At 38.2% G+C, this 21,507-nt stretch overlaps 1 protein-coding gene across 2 annotated transcripts in view; it reads right to left on the reverse strand.

Moving 5' to 3' along the window:
* Nucleotides 1–6,080: 6,080 nt before the first annotated feature.
* jag2a (jagged canonical Notch ligand 2a) overlaps nucleotides 6,081–21,507 on the reverse strand; it is a 48,025-nt gene continuing 32,598 nt past the window's right edge. For both annotated transcript variants that reach the window (XM_079842160.1, XM_079842159.1), the window contains 15 exons: nucleotides 20,914–21,087; nucleotides 20,675–20,825; nucleotides 20,290–20,454; nucleotides 20,083–20,196; nucleotides 17,376–17,489; nucleotides 17,183–17,296; nucleotides 16,991–17,107; nucleotides 16,738–16,765; nucleotides 16,365–16,450; nucleotides 15,286–15,399; nucleotides 14,423–14,538; nucleotides 13,935–14,189; nucleotides 13,675–13,806; nucleotides 10,989–11,142; nucleotides 6,081–9,313 (listed from right to left, as the gene is read on the reverse strand). In XM_079842160.1, coding sequence (XP_079698286.1) covers nucleotides 8,847–9,313; nucleotides 10,989–11,142; nucleotides 13,675–13,806; nucleotides 13,935–14,189; nucleotides 14,423–14,538; nucleotides 15,286–15,399; nucleotides 16,365–16,450; nucleotides 16,738–16,765; nucleotides 16,991–17,107; nucleotides 17,183–17,296; nucleotides 17,376–17,489; nucleotides 20,083–20,196; nucleotides 20,290–20,454; nucleotides 20,675–20,825; nucleotides 20,914–21,087 — 2,301 coding nt within the window. In that variant the 3' untranslated portion in view covers nucleotides 6,081–8,846. The remainder of the gene's footprint in view (nucleotides 9,314–10,988; nucleotides 11,143–13,674; nucleotides 13,807–13,934; nucleotides 14,190–14,422; nucleotides 14,539–15,285; nucleotides 15,400–16,364; nucleotides 16,451–16,737; nucleotides 16,766–16,990; nucleotides 17,108–17,182; nucleotides 17,297–17,375; nucleotides 17,490–20,082; nucleotides 20,197–20,289; nucleotides 20,455–20,674; nucleotides 20,826–20,913; nucleotides 21,088–21,507) is intronic.

The raw sequence follows: 21,507 nt of genomic DNA on the forward strand, positions 1-21,507 counted from the left end.
AAGTGGAGACAAGTGGCAATAAGCAGGGCCAGAGATGGTAACAATGGAAAAATGGTTGTTCAATTTACTTTTATGATAATTTTGTCATGTTAGCTTTTATTGTGTTAATGGGACTACATTAATAACGTTTTTGGCTGAAACTAGGCTGGGCATTTTTAGTTCCCCGCATGCTTTGAATGGGACTTGATAGGGAGTGTAAATGTTTATTGTGTTATTTTATGTTTTTAAGCAAGACTAGTGTTTAATGTCCAATTATGTTGGGATTTATTTTCCATTCTGTTATTTATACAATTGAAAATACCTGCCTATAATGGTCTCAACTGGTTAAAAATGGTGTTCAGTGCTTTTCTTTTCTGCACTACCGTGAAGATGGATCCACCCTAAAATGGAAAAAAGAAGAGGAAGAATTGCTTAGCTCTGGACATGAGATCTTAATCGCGTCAGTAGAGCAGTGAACGTAACACCCTCTGTGTCAGGGCCCGGAATAACACAGGTCTTTTCTTGTCCTAACATCAAATGAAAATCACTCCAGCAGCCTTTTTCCCAAATAGAGATTTAATTTTGGGTGTGGCGTGTATGTGAGTGTGCGTGTGTAAAATGTGATCCATGCCGCTACATGACTTTTGTTAGCAAAGATCATTTGAACACACACATTCTCAGATGCGTTTGCAAAGTTTAAGCTCATAACTCAACCTGATAAAACCAGAGCTAGATTTCATCCACAGATGTTGTTATTCAGTTTTAAGATATCTCTATGTTTCGATATCTGTGTGTGTGTGCACCCGTTCTGTAAATCTAAAACTCTTATATGTCTTGCTTTATGCCAGCGTCTTGGGCTGCTTCTAAATCGCTGTACTCTGTGACGTGATAAAGTGTTGATATATGCTAGAAATGTTAGTGGTGTCTTCTTTAATAGTCCTCAAGAATGTTTAATGTAGACCCGCACAGCTCTTCATATATGGCACAAGTTAAGAGGGCAGATCAAAACATGCCCAAGAATGCAGAGCAGGAATTTAATGATTAATCAGCATAATAATATAATCATTGTCCATTCAGTTTCTCAGAAACTCACGCCTTAAATGCCCAACTATTTGCTTGAAGCAAATGGTGTTTTTTTGTTTTTTTTTTGTGGATGATAATTCAACAAGTTTGCAGTATGTGGTAAAACCACAGATAGGAATGAAAGTTTTAGGACAAGATGAGTTTCGGTTGGCAGCTGCTGTAGTTTTTTGCCAGCACTAGATGAATGAAGTTCAGTTGAGAGCAAGAGGAATTCTGGGATGTGTTCAATGCCAACATGGAGTCTTAAACTCGCAGAGGGTCTTTAGCAGCTGTTTCCACAAACAATTAAGGTATTGAGACAAGTGAAATACAGGCTTTGACACATCTTTAGTCTTGGAAATCCAAGAATGGATCCCTCAGTGTTTTATAAACTGGTCTGCATTTAAAATGTCCAACATTTTAACAGCCTCAACACAAAGGCTGATAAAAGTACTCTGTAAAAAGCGATTGGTTCCTTCCACTTATAGAGATTTGCATTGACTTGATGTGAAATGTTTATTTTTTATACTGTGTATTTGTATTTTATTAATAATTACAATCAACAATTAAAATGAAGGATGAATGCATGTAAACCACCATAGCAACATAATACAAAAATGGCAATACTGTTTTTTTGTTTGTTTAAGTTGCACAATGTAAAAAAAGGTGGCCATCTGTGCAATAAGTCCATTTGTGAAATTTCCTCACTACTAAATATTCTACGGTCAACTGTTAGTGGTATTATAACAAAGTGGAAGCAATTGGGAACAACAGCGACTCAGCCACGAAGTGGTAGCCCGCGTAAAAACACAGAGCGTTGTCATCGCAAGAACAGTGCGTAGAGAGCTTCATGGAATGGGTTTCCATGGCTGAGCAGCTGCATCCAAGCCTTACATCACCAAGTGCAATGCAAACCGTCGGATGCAGTGGTGTAAAGCACGCCGCCACTGGACTCTAGAGCAGTGGAGACGTGTTCTCTAGACTAGAGTGACCAATCACACTTCTCTGTCTGGCAATCCGATGGACAAGTCTGGCGGTTGCCAGAAGAATGGTACTTGCCTGACTGCATTGTGCAGTGTGTAAGTGTTTGGTGCCATGTGTTTGGTGTGGGGGGGCTTATGGTGTGGGGTTGTTTTTTCAGTGGTTGGGCTTGGCCCTTTAGTTCCAGTGAAAGGAACTCTTAATGCTTCAGCACATCAAGACATTTTGGACAATTTAATGCTCTCAACTTTGTGGGAACAGTTTGGGGATGGCCCCTTCCTGTTCCAACATGACTGCGCACCAGTGCACAAAGCAAGGTCCATAAAGACACGGATGAGCGAGTTTGGTGTGGAAGAACTTGACTGGCCTGCACAGAATCCTCAGCTCAAGCCAACACCTTTGGGATGAATTAGAGCGGAGACTGCGAGCCAGGACTTCTCGTCCAACATCAGTGCCTGACCTCACAAATGTGCTTCTAGAAGAATGGTCAAAAATTCCCATAAACACACTCCTAAACCTTGTGGAAAGCCTTCCCAGAAGAGTTGAAGCTTTGTATAGCAGCAAAGGGTGGGCCAACTCAATATTGAACCCTACGGATTAAGAATGGGATGTCATTAAAGTTCCTGTGCATGTAAAGGCAGCCGTCCCAAAACTTTTGGTAATATAGTGTATTTTCCAGTAGGAACTTTTGATTCACAAACACAAAGAAACGTGAATTATTTGAACCTTTAAAAACCCATCTTAGACCTACAGAACTTTCCCAAATGCTGTCTCAACTAGTCAACGTTTTAAAGATTTTCATATTGAAAAAAATATAGGTTTCTCATCATGCATTGCAGCATAAATAAATGATGTGGTTACTGTTATAGGATTATGTTTTTTTTTGTTTGTTTGTTTACTTAATTTAAATTTAGTTGTTGTTTTGGTTATTTTTGTGTTATGACTTGAACAAAAGAATCAAATTCAAATTGACAAAAAATAAGTGTTATTTAGGACAATTATTAAGACAACAGGTGAGAGAACTTTAACATTTGAATGCATTCATGTTCTCTCAACAACTTCACTTGTACTGACTGTTTAATATTGAAATTAACTTTGAGTGCAGACAACTAAAGAGCAAGATCACCTTTTACAGCATAGTGTCTGATTTAGTTTTTCTCTTTTTGCCATTCTCTCTGCTTATAAAACCGGAATGTGAGGTTTACCTCAGGTTTCAGGTACTGAAGTCCAAGCTGCCAGATGCCTGTTGGCAGCTTCCTCTGTTGGCAGAACAAATGTGTTCGCTAAATTATTTTCTTTATGTCTGTGCATGCAGCTCGGATTGTGAATCTGATACCACTGCTGACACAGCAATAATACTACAGCTTAGCACAGAGCTAACATACAACAAATCAAAGCTTGCTCACTCATACACATGCAGAAGTACGTACAGTACACGTAAACCGACTACTGTTGACATTAGAAAATCAAGTACACTTACTGTCCCACCATACAGTAAGCTTACCAGCACCTGCTCTCCCAATAAAGTATATATTACAGTACGCTGAGAAAAACACTCTCCTAAAATAGATGCCTTTCCACTACCACAAACGTGCAACAGAAAGCCACAGGATAAAGTCATTTAAGCCCAGAGTTCAGACCAAGGGCACCAGAACCAAAGAACCAAAAACCAAAGACAGTGTTTATCACGGGACAATCTTTTTGTTAAGCGAATCCTGGTTTTTTTTCCACAAAGGAAACATGATTGAAACCCAGTCTTTTGATTAGCTATTGAATGGTTGATTGTAGCCATTTGTGGTGTTTGATATCATAGATGTAGAGCATCTTCAGCCCGATAGAACACTTTTGGGATGAATTAGAGCGGAGATTGCGAGGTTCTATCGGGATAGGCTCTTCAACTCCAGTCCTGCCCTTACGAAAATGAACCATGGTTTTACTACAAATAAAACCAAAAAATAATGGTTATTGTAGTTAAACCCTGGTAACAACAAATGAACCATGGTTTTGCTACTCTAACCATATTTTAACCATGGTATTTGTGGTAAAACTGTGGTTATATAAATGGTAATCAATTAGCAAAAAACATGGTTACTACGCTTTTACTATAATAAAACCATGGTTAATTTTCGTAAGGGTGGAGGGCCAGTGTCCTGCAGACTTTAGACTTTAAGACTTTAACACGCACCCACCGCTAGCCTAGCTTAGCACAAAGACTGGAGGTAAACGGCTCCATCTAGCCTACTGCTCAATAAGTGACAAAATAACGCCAACATTTTCCTATTTACATGTTGTGATGTGTGTAGTTACATCGTGTACTAAGACCGACAGAAAATGAAAAGATTTTCTAGACTGATATGGCTAGGAACTATTCTCTCATTCCTGCGTAATAATCAAGGAACTTTGCTGCCGTACAATTGGTGCAGCGACGCAATGATATCACGCAGTGCCTGAAAATAGATGAGAATGGTATGTATGGACTTTACAGACTCTGGGGGATACGGTGAATAAGTCCCAAAAAGTCGGTGTGTTCCTTTAACCCACCTGTCATTCTGAACACCTTGATAAACTTCTGCTGTGTTTGGTTAGGGTTAGAGCTAAACTGAGAAAGACACTGGCCCTCCAGGACTGGGGTTTAAGAGCCCTGATGTAGAGGATTATGGGTTGATTGGAAATAAAAATAAGAATGGGATTTTCAAGGGTTTAAGGGTTTAACTTTTTAAGTGGGTATAATCTTACACTCTGACTGCCCATTAAGAGTTAAAGGAAAATATAATATATAAATATACAATTTAAACAAATGATACATGCTGTTTTCTCATACAGGCTCCATAATTAAAATAGCTCTCAAATATATTTTTTAGAGCTCAGAGCTCAACCATCCCAGTCACTTTCATTATTAACATAATCAGCGTATTTTTTCCATGGAAGAGATCATATGTGACACTGGACCACAAAACCAGTCATAAGGGTAATTTTGAAATTGAGATGTATACGCTTTCCATTGATGTGGTTTATTAGGATAGAACAATATTTGGCTGAGATACAACTATTTGAAAATCTGGAATCTGAGGGTGAAAAAAAATTCTACATTTAAAGTTGTCCAAATACAGTCCTTATCAACACATATTACTACTACTACTAATAATAAATGTTTTATATATTTACAGTAGGAAATTTACAAAATATCTTCATGGAACATGATCTTTACTTAATATCCTAATGAATTTTTGACATAAAAGAAAAATTGACAATTTTGACCCATATTGTTATTGCTATTGCCACAAATATTCTTGTGTGACTTATGATTGGTTTTGTAGTCCAGGGTCACATATAACAAACATGACAAAATATACCTACCATTCAAAAGTTTGTCATTAAGATTTTTTCACGTGTTTGTAAGAAAGTCTCTTATGCTCACAAAGGCTGCAAATTTATTTGATAAATATACAGTTAAAAAAACTCTATATAATTGTTATATTAATATGTTATTCCCTTTTTTGGGGGGGGGGAAACTTAATTTTTTCAGGATTCTTTGATGAATAGAACGTTGAAATAAACAGCATTTATTTAAAATCTAATTGTTTTTATTGATAAAAAAAAATCACTTTTGATTGATTTAATACATCCTTACTGACCCTATATCTTTATAGAGGTAGTAGATATCTTTACTGGTTCTCCTAATGACTCCTAACTCCTAATGCAACACATTCCAAATCTTTGAAGCCCTCGTTCACCTTAAAAAACCCTTTACATCTTCATCCTCCAGAAGGATTTGATAATCCGAGGTGAATGTTTCTGAAAAGAAATTGAAATGTGGGTGTGTCTTTTTTTTTTCTTCATGGGAAATTAAAGCCGTGAGTCCCAGGATGAGTTAGAGCAGGTTAATGTTTAAAAGAGGTGATACACATCGTTACTCTGACTGAGTCAAAACAAAACTCTTGTTATCAGCCTCTTCAGCTTTGAGGATTCTTCTCCAGCTTTGGATTTCACTGTCATGCATGATGTCAGCAGCTGACAGATGAGTCCTTAGCTTGTTATTTTGGTCTTTTTTTTTATTTATGGAAAGATGCTACAATTGAAATGAAAGTGTAAACCTCATAGGTAAAAAAATCTTTAATAAATACTTGTTGGGAAAATCAAACAGATGTAACAAATGAAATGCCAGATTCAGAACGAGCATCAGTGCATGTACAATAATCACAGCCAGTAATGTAATGGACTTTTGGAGTTTTGAGTTTGTTTGTTTTTTCATGTAAGGAGAGTGTTTCGATTCTTTTATATTGTAATAATGAAACTTTAATGAAGGAGTGGCATGATTCAAAACGTGAATAAATCTGAATTACTGTCAGTTTGCATTATCCAGGTATTTCTGTATTCAACTGTAATATTTTCTCGGTATTAAAGACACCAAATGAAACGTGACAATGAAAAAACATAAATTGTTCCCTTCATTCAGCCACAGCAACATGCACTGATACAAATTTCCTAACCTTCCAGAAACCTTGAATAATTGTATATGATTTGACTCAACAGCTCATAAATAAAGGAGGGAAAAATATACCCCAAATAATGGAGGATTTTATGTAGCATAATTAAATCTTTACTCATAGTATTATTTTGTAAAATGGCATTATAGTAATATAGTACCATTTTTATATATAAAATCTGATATTCAACACTATACTCAGACAGAAGATACACTTTAAACTCAAGTGTTTTCTGTTCTTGACATGGGTCGTTTCATGAAGAGACTCTGGTCCGTTTGTGGTTCGGTTTGAATAGTAGCATAATACCAAGCAATGATGTTCTGAAAACATTTAAGAATAAGAATAATTAAAAATAAAATCTTCCAAAGTCTTCCAACATCCAACTTAAAAACCAGACAGTCTTCAACACTAATATAACACATCATTATATCATGACTGACATTGGCTTGAAAATGCAGATGTTCCAAGGAGACCACTCGGACACACAGCATATTGTTTAGTCTTTCTCCAATGAAGTACTTTAGACCTTCGGAAGTAGTGATCAGTGACAACATTTGTTGTTGATTTTTACTTTCAGCATGGTCAATGCGTCCAATCCCTAGTCGACATTCATTAGGAAAGTCATAAAAAAGAACAGGTAATCCATTATAACATGAAGACAGATCATCTAATGTTTCGAGTATTTCTTAAAGAGTCCCCACAGGGTAACAGCCTGCGGCCATTTTACATATTTATATATAAAACATTTTCTGACCAACATAAATAAAAGGAATGACATTGTTGAAAAAGAGAGCGACTGAAGGAGAGAATAAGAAAAAGTCATAATTCTAAGAACGACAACAATAAAAAGGTGTCACATAACTTACTAAACTCAAATATACACAGCTGTCTTTTTTCACTATTTACATTATGTACATATGCATATTTTGTCATTATAATGAATTATATCTTAGTGATTAAAGAACTAAAATCATTTCCCCCTACTGTGTGACCAAAAAGCCAACTGTTTTGGGACAACAAAATAGTCCGCTGAGAGAAGTGGCCCTTGTTTTGTTTTTTTTAAATTACGACTGTTCTGTTTATATGGCTGTCATGTGAAAGAACACAAAGAATGAGCTGAAGTTTCACCTATCAAGAGCTGAATGAGAGTGTATCAGTCAGAATACTCTTTTACTGTCTGGACTACAAGTACCAATTCCCAAAAAAGGTGAATTTCAATAAAAAAAGTAAACCTTTTATCTTAACAGTCTTAAAGGGATAGTTCTATCATCATTTACTCCCCCTTATGTCATTCCAAATGTCATTCTTTCTCTTTTCTGTACATTGAAAGTGAACGAGCATTGAGGCTGTTAAAATTTTTATCTTTTAAGTCTTCTGAAGTCATGCAACAGAGTTGTGTGAGGGACTAACTTCAGTTGTTATTCAATGAATATCTTGACATCCGCCCTCCTCGGTAAGAGAAGTAGAGATTGTCTGATTCATGTTTTGAGTTTGATCTTTTCAGTGAATCGGTTAAACTGCTCTGAATGATTTGTTCATCTGGTCTCAAACTCATTGACAACAGTTAACAGCCCAACGGGACGCAAGATATTAGTGAATGACTTGGCTTTGTGTGACGAACAGACCAAAATTGAACATATGGCTCCAAAAGACTTGGGGGCCAGATTTACTAACAGCTTGAAAGCTCTAGTTCCTGAGTGACTAACTACACTCTTATGTAAATGTTTGTGTTACTCAGAAGAAAGAAGGTTTTCATACAGGTTTAGAATGACACAAAGGTGAGTAAATGGTGACAGAATCTTCCTTTTTTGGGGGGGATCTAACCCTTTAAGTGTGTATGTAGCATTTCTTAACAAAAACAATAAGAACCAACATCTGAGTATCATCATTAAAAATGTATATAAAAGGTGTAAGAACTATCGTGAAGGTTCAATGAGGCACTTGAATATATATATATATATACCTCTGGAAGATTTAATGGCTCCTAACACTTGACTTTGGGCAGGTCTGGACAAAATCAAAAACACTTTAAAGCTGCCTATCGCTGATTTCTCCTCATCCCCAAGGGTCGAAGGTCTCGCCACAGTTCACAGACATAATCTCAAAGTTCAGCCTCGCGTAAAAATGTCCTTCTTTTTAAGGAAAGTGAGTGCAAGTGTAAACAAAAGAAAAGGATTTTGAAAACCATTCTTTGAAAGTCTGATTGCTGCATTTATGTGACACAAATCCCTGTTTCATTTGACTACACGACACCAATCGCACAAGCCCCAGATGCTTTCAGATCGGTCGGTGAAAAAAAAAAAATACTTGTGTTTTTTTCCAGTTTGTCTGGCTCTTTCATACATAATGATCTTTCACGTGCTCGCTTAAGCGCTCGTTCACATTGTTCTTGCAGCGGTTGTCTTTGCTGCTGTACTGTGTCCTGTGTGGCTGATTTTGGGCTGTAGTGTGAATAGTGTACACTGCATCCCCTTTAGAGTACGCAAGAGATGAGCACTTATGCAGAACTACCCCTCTGTCGCTCTCTTCGTCCCCCTCTTCCTCCTCTTCCTCTCTCTCGGCTCCATCTCCAACCCGATCCAGAGGGTAAAGCAGGTTCTTGTTCTCCTGCAGCGGGTCCGTGTTGTCTTTGTGAGGAGTGCGAGCGCTCAGTAGTGTCCCGCGCTGGTTGTTGATGTTCTCCTCCATCTGCGTGTTCTCTCTTTGTCTTGCTTTCCTGCGTCTTCGGAACCACCACACGCACACGATGACACATGAGATCCATAAAACCACAAACAACACACACAGCAACGGGATGAGGTAACCTGTAGAGAGAGACAAAAATCACTTATTTCATCAACAAATACAGTCAAAACAGTAATATTGTGAAATATTATTCCCATTTAAATTAACACTTTTTTTATATTAACATATTTTAAAATGTAATTTATTCCTGTGATGGCAAAGCTGAATTTTCAGCATCATTACAAAGCTGATAACCAGAGTTTTGTTTTGTCTTTTATTTTTTTGTCACATGATCCTGCAGAAATCATTCTAATATGCTGATTTGGTGGTCAAGAAATTTCTTATCATTTTCAACATTGAAAACATTTGTGACATTGTCCTTATCACTTTTTACCAATTTAATGCATTGCTTCTGTATAAAGAAAACACATGGGGGGGGGGGGGGGGGGTAAGTTGACCCACCCCGTTTATCTACTGTACACTTTTATTGTCATGTGACCATATCTTTTGGAACCTCTCATTTCTGCCAGACTGTGAAAATGAGAAGCACATGGGAGTTGTGGAAGGCAACCATTTACTTTAAAAACTTTGTAGAAAAAAATTGTATAGCATAACAGATGTAATGGCTATTGCATCAAAGCAAATTTGTATATATATATGGTCTAAAATATTTATGATCCATACTGGGGATTTAGCAATGTATAAAACCATGCAAATCATTAAGCTAAATATTAGCCTGAATTGGTAAGCAAGCTAGTTTTATCCAAAATGGCAGCTATGAGGCAAAGTGAGCCACATGCTGTGGGGTAAATTGGGCCAACATTTTAACGAGTTTTAACATCGTTACCCCACCATAAGGCACTGTTGTTAAGTTAAATCTCTGAAGTATAAACTGATATAATTTGTTACACAACTGGTTTATTTGATAATTTTCTCACTTTTTTTTGTTTGTTTGAGTTTATTTGATAGGAAGAATGTACAAGTACATCAAATCCTTCTCTGATAAGACCCAGAAGATGCTTAATCATATATGTCTTTCCATCTGTACTTCCTAATGGCCTAACATGTTCGATATTGCAGAAAATATACCATGCCAAGAACCTTTTGACTAAAATGTTTATTAGTTTCAATGACATTTATTCATTCATTCTAATTCAGTTTTTATTTTATTGATTTTAAATATGATTTTTACTCAACAAACTCTGTTTACTCTGTTTTTGGGAAGGTTACAACTTTGGTGTTCAACATATTGCAAGAAATGCAAGCAAAGATATTGAAATTTCAACTTCAATTGGTTAGTTTTATGTTGTTTAAGTTAGCTTTAAGAAAATAGATATGACTATTTGTAAAAGGAAATTTCATTATTGAATATGTTTTTAAAAGAGGTAAATTATCTTTACAATTTCACATGGATTTGATTCAGATTCAGTTAGATGGTCCACACCCAGATGGTGCAACTTACCCCTAACCTGGGGTAAACTGAGCCACTTGAACGCCATATTTTTTGAACCCTTTGTCATAGATGTATTCTGATCATTTAAAATGATAGCAAACATCCTGAAATTATTTTAAATACTTTAATTTTACTTCTGCCTTATTTTCTCTTATCTTGAGAACCACATAAGTAAAAAATGTCCCATCTTACCCCACTCTACCTACTGACCCCAAACGTTTAAATGGCAACATCAGAAAGAGGATTGAAAGAGTAAGAAAGGATGAGCAGGTGAATAGAGAAAGGACACACATCTCACTCACCAACTTGGGGGCGCGGGTCCTGAGTGTCAACTCTGACCTCTCTCACAGCCAACAGTAACGTGCTGTTGTGAGGTTTGGACAGAACATCAATGATGGAGCGGACAACATCCTGTATCTGAGCTCGTCCCTCTACAAAGGTGTTTTGCTCATATGACTGAAGAAAACAAAAGAGAGAGAATGAAAAAGAGCAAATGAAAATGTGCAAACTCAAGTCCTTTCTCTCAGCTTTAGTCCTGATGTTTTACTTGGAAATCCACTAATCCCCAACACGCTTACACTTTGGAAGGAAACAGTATTGTCAAACTAATTAGAACCAAATTACAATACTAATTAAACAACTATCTCACTTGTTGGGAAACTCAAAAACAACAACAGAGTCAGTGTAATGCTATTTGGCCCAAAACAGACAGTATACAAAATGGTAGACTATATTTACACAGGCTGAATTCAGAACTGCATACTAGTATACTACTCATACTACTTTTACCACATCTTTCTATGGCAGAAATAGTAAAAGTAGTATGCTAGTATGCGGTTCCGATTTCAGAAACAGTCACATAAAAGAAAACAACAACAACAACAACAAGTGCCACATTGTCAAGGTACAGATTTAGCAGACACAATCTTACACAGGAAAACATAACTGCCATAAGAATACAGATTGAGACATCCAGGAAAAGTTCAACCACAAATAAAACCGATAAAACACAAATTTGATTATGTAGCACGCAACTAAAAACTCCCTTTTCTATTAAGATAACTAAAAAGGGAAAATCTCATTTGAACCGGGAAATAAAGTTTTATGAAGTAATAATATATTTTTTTGCTTTTCATAAGAAAGCACTCTAAAATTTTAACAGAAAGACCCCCTGTGGTGAAAATCAAGTTTTTTATGTGGTTTATATGTATATGTGGTGTTTTTAATATACTTTCAGACAAACCATGCGCAAATTCATCAATCAACACCATTGCCGAGTATTTTATGGACAGGAACATGGTTTGTGTAACATTAGCAACACATTATTAGCTGTTTGATATCGTAGTCAAATAAAAATGCTAATCATATTAATTACCATTATGGGTCCGACGCTGTAAAGAGCAAAACCTTTGTGCAGCGTTTACTACAGATACTTGAATTAAAAGTTGAGCAAGTGGGTCTCTGATGTGAATGAGTGCAGGCGGGGCTAATTTGCATATTCATGGATCCACGTATACTTAATGAAGCAAGGGTGTAGAGTTACATTCAAGCTCTTTTAAGGCATGAAGACTTTCACAGGAAAAAAACATTTAAATATGTAATTTTGGTGATCAAAGATGAGTTTTAAGGGATCAAATTACTGCAGGGGGACTTGAAAAACTAGAAAAAAAGTACAATCAGAGAAAAGGGAAGAAGGAATGATGGAGACGTGTTGGAAATTGGAATGACTGAAGAAGAAAGATGGCATTAAATAGGCACTGTTTTATTGCTTAGAAGAATTTAGAGAAAAAAACAATTCAGAAATGAAAGAAGTTAGACCTGACTGAGCAAGTTATTAACCTTTCCCTTAAATTTCATGACCAGCCACATATAATTTTTCTGTGGTAATATTCAGGGTATAACCACACTGGATTCAACAGGGGACGTCCCAGTGCTGAGCTTATAACATCAGCACAAAGCAAAAGTCTTATGAGAGCTTACACCATAAAAGGTTACCGCTCCTTTTCCGGAAATCTTTCAGTGTTACAACATAAATCTTAAGAGCATTACAACATCACAGAAAGAGTAGAACTAAGATTCTGATCATTAAGGGCTTAAAGTAGAGGGCCAGACCTTTCCCCAAGAGTCTGCATTACTACAGCAATGGTCTCAGAGCGAGTGAAGGAGAAAAAGAGAGAGAAAGATGAGAGGGTGTAGAGCAGGACAGGTGAGGTATGTTAAAGGTGAAAAGCTGGATTTTTTTATGTGAAACAAACATTTAGATAAAGAAAAGGAATCAAATTTTACAAGCACTCTTTTGAAACCATTTGACGTATTTAAAGTGCCTTTTTTGAAGGAGTGCAAACTGGAGAACAAGCAGGGAAATGTTTTAAAGCAGAAGCGAGATGGAAAGAGAGAAAAAAAACACTCCAAAGTGAAGGAAAACAGATGTGATGGTTTCAGGAAGACTGTGTTATTGGATGAACAATTCAGTATTTTGATACATACTGTTTTATGCCAGAGTGATTGCTTTTACGAGATGAGTACACATAAATCTAACCACAGTTGTGTTTAGCAGAAGGAAACTTGGGATTTTCTTTGAGGCCCGACTTTCCAAGTTTGAGGCGTGTCCATTAATAGCAGATGCTAATTGATCATAAAAAGCTTTTATTGTGAATGTCAACTGTACTATTTGGTTTGGATGCATTTTGTGCAATCGTGATCAAGCAGTGACATACTAGTGGCACACAAGACAAAAAAACAGATAAAGCATCAGTTAAAGTGCAAACGATACAGTAAAGTGCATCATTTTGAGCACTTTAATGTAGATTTTGAGTTAAATCTTTAATCAGCTTTTTTTCACTTTACCAGTGTTTTTATGTTGTATGTCAAGATGCGTAGTTTTTTTTCTTAGCAGCGCTGAGACTGAACATGGGTACCAGGCTTGTTTTCAACTCGTGAGGTAATTTCATAGGATTAAAGACTGATGGTTGAAGAGAGTGAGCTCACCATAGCAACCTCCACAGCATTATGGTTGGACGGTGATTGGTCACAAAGAATGTAAAGGGTGTGGTCTTTGGCCAGGGTTCGTGTGATTGGCAGATACGTTAGCTCTGTGCAAACACCTTCAGCAGTTGTGCCCTGTTAAACAAACCCACGGACATGCCACAAATGTTGCTGTTTGGATTGAAAATCATGTTTATCTGAGATAATAAGTAGTGTATCTGTCTTTCAATACATTTAGCATTTACTAAATGATAAACTCTTACCTGCGGGACGCTGTCAGGGTCAAATACAAGTGTCACATGAGCACAGTTATCATCTAGGTAGCCGTTGTTGGGTAAGCACCGAATGCTGGTGGGCTGTAGACGTTCAGAGGTGGAGCATATCCCCAGCTGACTGCAGGGTGGACGGAGGCAAGACAGGAAATGATGCGCTACACACTCCTGTCCTAGTGGACAGAGGGGGCGCTGTGGCTCACCAGAGTCGGACTGCAACATGCAGGGCTGACGACCACAACGCACCTGGCACAATAAAAAAAACATAATGAGGAATGAAAAATAAACAATGTATTAAAATAATTATATAAAAATAAAATCTACACAGAGGCATAATTTTCATATTTTGTTTGTGAGATGCATTTTCACCTTTTTTAACTCCTTCCAACATTTACATTTTATACTAAATGTGACTACAATTGTACTGTAAGTATTAGGCTGGCACAGTAGCACAGTCTGAGGTAGATCATAGGACTCACTTTAGTGCATCTGATGTTTCCGTTCATGCACTGACAGCTGTTGCACCCATCCTCCCAACGATCACCGTGATGAAGTTGCAACCCAGAGCGATCGCACGCCTTTCCAACACCAATGACTACAGATGACAAGAGATGGAGAAGAACACAGAGAAAGAAAGAGAGATCAGATCCTGAAATTTACAGTACTGTTCAAAAGTTTGGGGTCAGTCACCCCCCCCCCCCCTAAAATTAATAGAATATTCAGTAGGGATGCATTAACTTGATCAAATTTGACAGTAAAAAATATTAAACAGCACAACTTTTAAATACTGATGATAATAATAAGAAATGTTTACCGAGCACTGAAGACTGGAATAATGATGCTGAAAATTCAGCTTTGCCATTACAGGAATAAATTACATTAAAAAAATATATTAAAATAGAAAACGCTTCTCTTAAATAACTGTATTTTATATCAAATAAATTGACCCGGGGACCTCTGTTATATATTGTCCATAATTGAGTGTTGCGTGGCTTATAATAATATGCATAATATAATAATATGGCATCATTTAAATGAATAAATATTCATAATATTTGACTTAATGAATTTTAATGTAGGAGGGACAATGAAACATTTCCCTGAATGTAACCCACACACACACACACACACACACACACACACACACACACACACACACACATGTTGACGAAGCCCCTGCAGTACTGCCACAGATCCTGTTGAAACAGGCAATTTAGTCTGGTCCAGTTTAGTTTGGCTCAAGTCAAGGTGTGTTCACACAACATGAGTAGACAGCAAAGTTTTTCAACACTTCATTTCTCATAATGCAAACAAGTAGGGTGGTCTGTCAGTGGGAACTCACACTCCTGGCAGCGCGGTCCAGCTCGTCCCACTGGGCACAGACAGCGATATCCATTAATCTCATCCACACATGTGGCTCCATACGAACAGGGAGAGGACTGACACTCATCTATGTCTGAGATCGAGTGAGAGACAGAAGTAGAGAGAGTGTGTTTAAGTCGCAATGTAACTAAAGTAGTGACAGATCTTTTTTTGTGTACTGTGACAAACATCTGAGTTTTTATTTTATGGTGCGAGCTTGCAGACGATTGTACGAAAGGGACAGGTCTTATGCAGACTATATGACTGGAGAATTCCAAACATCACCAGAGAGAAGTCTGTCGTTTTACAGGAAGACCGACATTTTGATAAAAAATTATGAGCTTAACAAAAGAAATTGAAAAAATTAAACTAATGCATGGATGAACTGTTCACAATGAGATAATATAGATGCATTAGAAAATAGATGAAAATAGAATATCCATTTGAAGTTTTAAAGGTTAAATGTGTGATTTTTTTCACCACTCTTTGCTCTAAATGAAACAGAGTGCATTTGTCTACGCCCACTTTTTCAGCGGTGTTGGTTGTGGAAATTTTTGATACATTTTTCCCATAGGGATTTTTTTTTTAAAAAGTCTTTGTTAAAGGGTTGTAAGCCATTAACCATGCCTACCAGCTATGAGGTGAATCACAACATTACAAACTTTTATTTTGAAGCAAAAAAATATTAAGACGACAAAGGTACAAGACTGTGTACTTAATGGAAAGAACTGCAATCCCATGAAGTATTGTGAATGACAATCAAATAAAACATGATAAAACATATATTTATAAAACATATATTTATAATTTATTTAACGTTTACTGCAAAATATTTTATTTATGCAAATATTTAAGTATTTCAGAGCATAAGGAGACAGACTTGCAAACTTGTAAACATTCCATTAGTTAACTACTATTTAATATTTATATAGTACTTTATCTCAATTTTTTAACAATAAAACACTTTAAGGAATGTTGTCCTGTCATGAATATTCATTGTTCTTGCTGTGTTGTTGAATCATGTTTACAGATACAGTATGTGCAGATGTATTTACTCACTGATGCGACAGTCAGGCCCTGCAAATCCAGGTGCGCACTCACAACGAAACCAGTTGGCCCCGTCCACACACTGTCCCCCATTATAACTACAGAGAGATGGACAGAGAGACGGCATCTGAGTAATACATACTTGATCTTAAATGACCAGCTTAATAAGATAAACATGCTATAGACACATTAACTAGTAGGCCCTCATGCTAAATGTAGGAGTTTAGACATTTATAGTCTATCACTTTCTCCCTAAGAGTTTCCCTAAGTTCTGCCAAAGTTTTGTGAATGACAAGCTCAGTTGTTTGCGTGAGTGATTGTCATGTTTTTTTTTGCTTTCCTTTCTGTACTTTTCTTCACTTACTTTATCTATTGCATCACTTACCAGGGATGAGGGTTGCAGTCATCGACATCTGTAAACAGAATGAAAACATATCTCATGAAGGCAGAACTACCAGAGGATATATCAGAACTAGACCTGTCAGGGCAAATCACAGCCTGCCAGCACACCTGAAGCCCGATCAAAGCTATATACGTGGGAGTAAATCACAATTACACATGCACAAGGTTTTAGTTAGCGGATATTTTTGGAAAAGTGAGTACGCTAGGGGGAAACAGATAAGTGTGAGTGGTCTTACCCTGAGCACAGATAGGCCCCGTCCATCCTTCCTTACAGACACAGGTGAAGACGCTGCCCCCTCCAATACAAGTCCCGCCATTTAGACATGGACGAGATTCACACGAGCTGTTCATGGCTAGAGAGAGAGCGATAGTGAGAAAGATACAGAATAAATGAGCTCAACATGGAGGTGTTTTGGTTTCTATCTCACCCGTGTTACAGGTACTGCCACCCCAGCCGACAGGACACAGACATCGGAACGAGTCTCCAAGATCCTTGCATGTTCCTCCATTAGCACATGTACTGGAATCACACTGATTGTCTCCTGTAACAAAAAATCCACTTTGAGTGCAAGCACAGACAATTAGATGCCTAAAATGAAAATCATTCATACATTCACTTACGCGAGTTACACGTCTTTCCTTTCCAGTTGTCATTGCAGCGACAGTAGAAATCATTCAGCAGATCGATACAAAAACCTCCATTTAGACAAGGCTCACCACTGCACTCATTCACCTCTGAAGGAAAAATTAGAAGAATTAATATATATACGATTATATATAGATATAGATAAGATTATATATAGAACATTACACATACAGCTAAATTCAAGCAGACTCGGATCAGTATTGCCAAATCTCAGTACAAAAACAAGCAAAAGACACCGTAACATGTATATTCTGTTGTATTCCATTTTGGTTTCATTTTCACTCTTTTTGTTCTGTTCCTGTTCCTGCCTTAGTTCTGTTTAGTCCCACACCTGTTTAGTTTTGTCCTTGATTACACTCTCCATGTATTTAAGCCATGTATTTTGTTCAGTTCTGTTTTGTTTCTCCATACTTTCTTTGTGTGCTTTATCACACTCGAACGTAACAGAATACTGGACCTAGTATTCCTAGTTTAGGACCTTTTTTTCTTTCTTTTTTCCTCTCCCCCTCACAAATGGGCCTACCCTACTATGCCTGGAGCAGAAGGACTGTTCCCTGGAGGACCACACCATTTCTTGGGATTTTGTCCTCTTAATGCAATATCCTGACTGCTCGCTGAGGCTGGTGATAGAAAAAACGCAGAGCGAGTGGTCCAGATAGTGCGGCCTCCCAAGAAACGGTCCTTCTGAGCTTTTGTTGAGTGGGTGCTGGTGAACAAAGGATCAGCGTTCACCATCTGCCCAGCGGAGGACATGCCCAGCCCCAATCCGAACTCAGAGCCCAGCCAGCCATCACCTCACTGCACAGACAGAATGCCAGAGCCCACTGTAGACGGAGAGCTCGAGTCTGCAGCGATGCACGAGACAGATAAGAGGATAGCCAACCATTTCCCGAGCCCAAGTCCCACAGTGAGTCTGATCAGGTGCATGAGCTGGCAACACCGTGTCTCGCCGTGAAACTGCTTGTGGAGTATGAGAGCATGCCTACACTCTCACGCTGAGAGTGAGCTGCAGCTGGCCACTGCATATCATTTTGAGGATTTGGAAGAGGATATTTCCCTGATTCACCCATCCCAGCTTTTCTCGCCCAGCTTCAAGTCTCCTGTGTCTCCGCTGGTCCCACCCAACTTGAAGTCTCCTTTGCCCCTGCTGGTCCCACCCAGCTTGAAGTCTCTTGTGCCCCTGCTGGTTCTGCCCAGCTTGAAGTCTCCTATGTCTCAGAGTACCCATCCACCCAGGTCTTCCGGTCTCCAGCTCCGCCCAGTCAAGAGGATGCCCTGGCTCCGCCTCCAACCATAATTCCCATCACTCAACCTTGGCCTTGGCTCCTCCCTCCCTCAGCTCCACCAGATACCATCGTCCTTTCGGCTTCACTTGGTGCCCTCATCCCTCAGGTACCTTGGTCAGACATCATCCTGCCTGTGCCACAGACTTACGGGCCTTCAGCTACACTTCGTCCCTCCACCCCTTCGGCTCTGTCAGGGTCCACATTCCTTCTAGATCTGCCTTGGTCCTCTGGCAACCTGGCTCCACCTCGCTGCAGCTCCACCTTGGTCTCCTAAGCCATCAGTGTCGTTTGGTCCCATCTGCTCTCCGTATTTGCTTTGGTCTATACCACCATTGACTCCATCAGTCGACCCCCTGGTGTCGGCAGCCCAATTACCACCATGGCTCCTCCCTCCCTCAACCCCGCCATGAGCTTTCGTCCTGGCTGTAGTATGGGTCCGCATCTGGCTCTTCCTGTTCCTGGCTCCTCGCACCATCATCGCCACCCTGGTTTCTCCCGCCATCATCTTCTCTTGTTTCCTGCAATTCACTACCCTCCCTCCTCAGTTGGTCTGTTACGCCGCGAGGACATGCCTTCCCGGGGGTGGGGCATACTGTAATGAATATATTCTGTTATGTTCAGTTTTGGTTTTGTCAATCTATCTGCTCTGTTCCTGTTCCGTTTTCACCTTGATTACATTCCCCATGAATTTAAGCTCTGTGTTTTGTTAAGTTCTTTGTCCGGTAAGTTGTCCTGTAATCTCCTGAGTTTTCTGTTTTGTATTTATCAAAGACTGTTTTGTTTCTCCACTCCTTCTTCATGCACTATTATATCCGAATGTGACACAAACCGTTTTTTAACAATTATATTTTTTTGCCTCACCAAAATGAGCTGCCACATGTTTTTGTACTTCCTGGGAGTTTGACTGGCATAAAGTTGCATAAAACAACATAGTTAAAATGAGACTAATCGCCATATTAAAAGTGTCTTTTAAATAAATCTATTTATTTACTTTTTTAAATATTTTAACACTAAAGTTCTAAAGTTTATGCTGAAACATTTCTTATTATTTTCAATGTTGAAAACAGTTGTGCTACTTGGTATTTTTGTGGAAACCCTGATACATTTGTAAAGAATTTTTTGATGAATAGAAAGTTTATTTGAAATATAGATATTGTGTATCATTATAAATGTCTTTACTGTCATATTTGATTAATTAAATGTGTCCTTGCTGAATAAAAGTATTCAGTTATTATTTTTTTTAAATCATACAAACCCCAAACTTTTAAATGGTAGTGTACAAATGATAAATTTAAAAATGTAAATCACTAAATACATTTCTCTCATAGGACTAAAGGGTTTAGAACTCCACTACTGTAAGAGACAATAGTTAAGCATATAGAGCTGATATTTTTACCCAGCTCACAGAGTTGCCCATCAAAGCCATCAGGACAGACACAGCGGAAGGAGTCAATGTCATCAATGCATGTTCCTCCACTGTGACATGGAGTTGATGCACAGTCATTTATATCTGAGAGAGAAAGCAGAAAAGAATGTTGCATGTAAGTTTTTATTGAAGGTTTAATAATGGTGTGTGTATGTGCATGTGTGTAATATTACTCACTCTCATGACAGTATGTGCCAGTGAATCCTGGTTGGCAGGCACAGGTGAAGTTTCCTCCAGACTGGCTGATGCAGCGCCCATGAGGACCACACGCATTTGATAAGATGTGCCGTACCGTGTTTGTTGTGCCATTGGTTGTCACGGCAATAGTACAGCTGTCAATCACTAAAAGGAAAAACAAAACAAGATCAAACAAAGATTGTCATTCATCTTTGTGTGTAATACCAGGATCTTTGAAAGAGAGCATATCAAGTAAAATAAAAAATTATTCTTAAATTAAATACAAACATAATCTTTGTGTCGCCAGCGCCGCGCTCTACTACTTGAGCTACAGGAACATCATAACATAAATTTGATCAGACCTTCAGTGAGGTCATTTGTCTACCTTGGCAGGTGCTGGTCTTGCAGTGGTCTCGTAGCTGACTGCATGTTTTCCCCTCATATTCATCTGTGCAGGCGCAGTAAAAATCTTCCTGCAGAGAGTGACACTGGGCTTTATTCTGACACGGGTTTGGACTGCATAGATCCACCTGCACCTAAAGAGGGAGTGAGAGAATGAGAGAGGAAATGACCAACTGAGAAAGAGAAAGTTTTTTTGCGTGCATATGTAATTATTGACCTCACCTCACAGTTGGTCCCAGTGTATCCGTACAGACACTCACACTCATATCCCATGGCTTGCGAACGGCACCGTGCACCATTTTGGCATGGGGAGCTTGCACACCTGCTCTGCTGCACTTCACAGTGTCTTCCCATGAATTCCGGCTGGCACTGGCACACATAACCATGACGACCATCCTAACAAATACAATCAGAGGTGGAGATGATTCACAGGTGTTGCAGGGCAGAGGCCCAAGCAAGCTTGTAAAAGTTAGGGAGTATATTACCAAGAAATTATGATCTACTCTGATATCTGATCATTTCACTGTTTTTTTTTTTATTAAAGGCATAATTCACCCAAAACTGAAAGAAAAATGGAAAGAAAGAAAGAAAGAAAGAAAGAAAGAAAGAAAGAAAGAAAGAAAGAAAGAAAGAAAAGGGACGTACTTTCTTCTGTGAAACACAAAAAAATATATTTTTTGAAGAATGTTGGAAACCAAAAAGTTTTGAAGACCACTGACTTTGTGTGGTCAAAACACACAGAGACATTTCTCAGAATATCTACTTTTATGTTCCACAAAAGAAAAAGAAACTATACATGTAACTGTCCCTTTTAGA

The sequence above is a fragment of the Gobio gobio genome (assembly GCF_949357685.1).
Source record: "Gobio gobio genome assembly, chromosome: 18".
Taxonomy (NCBI): domain Eukaryota; kingdom Metazoa; phylum Chordata; class Actinopteri; order Cypriniformes; family Gobionidae; genus Gobio; species Gobio gobio.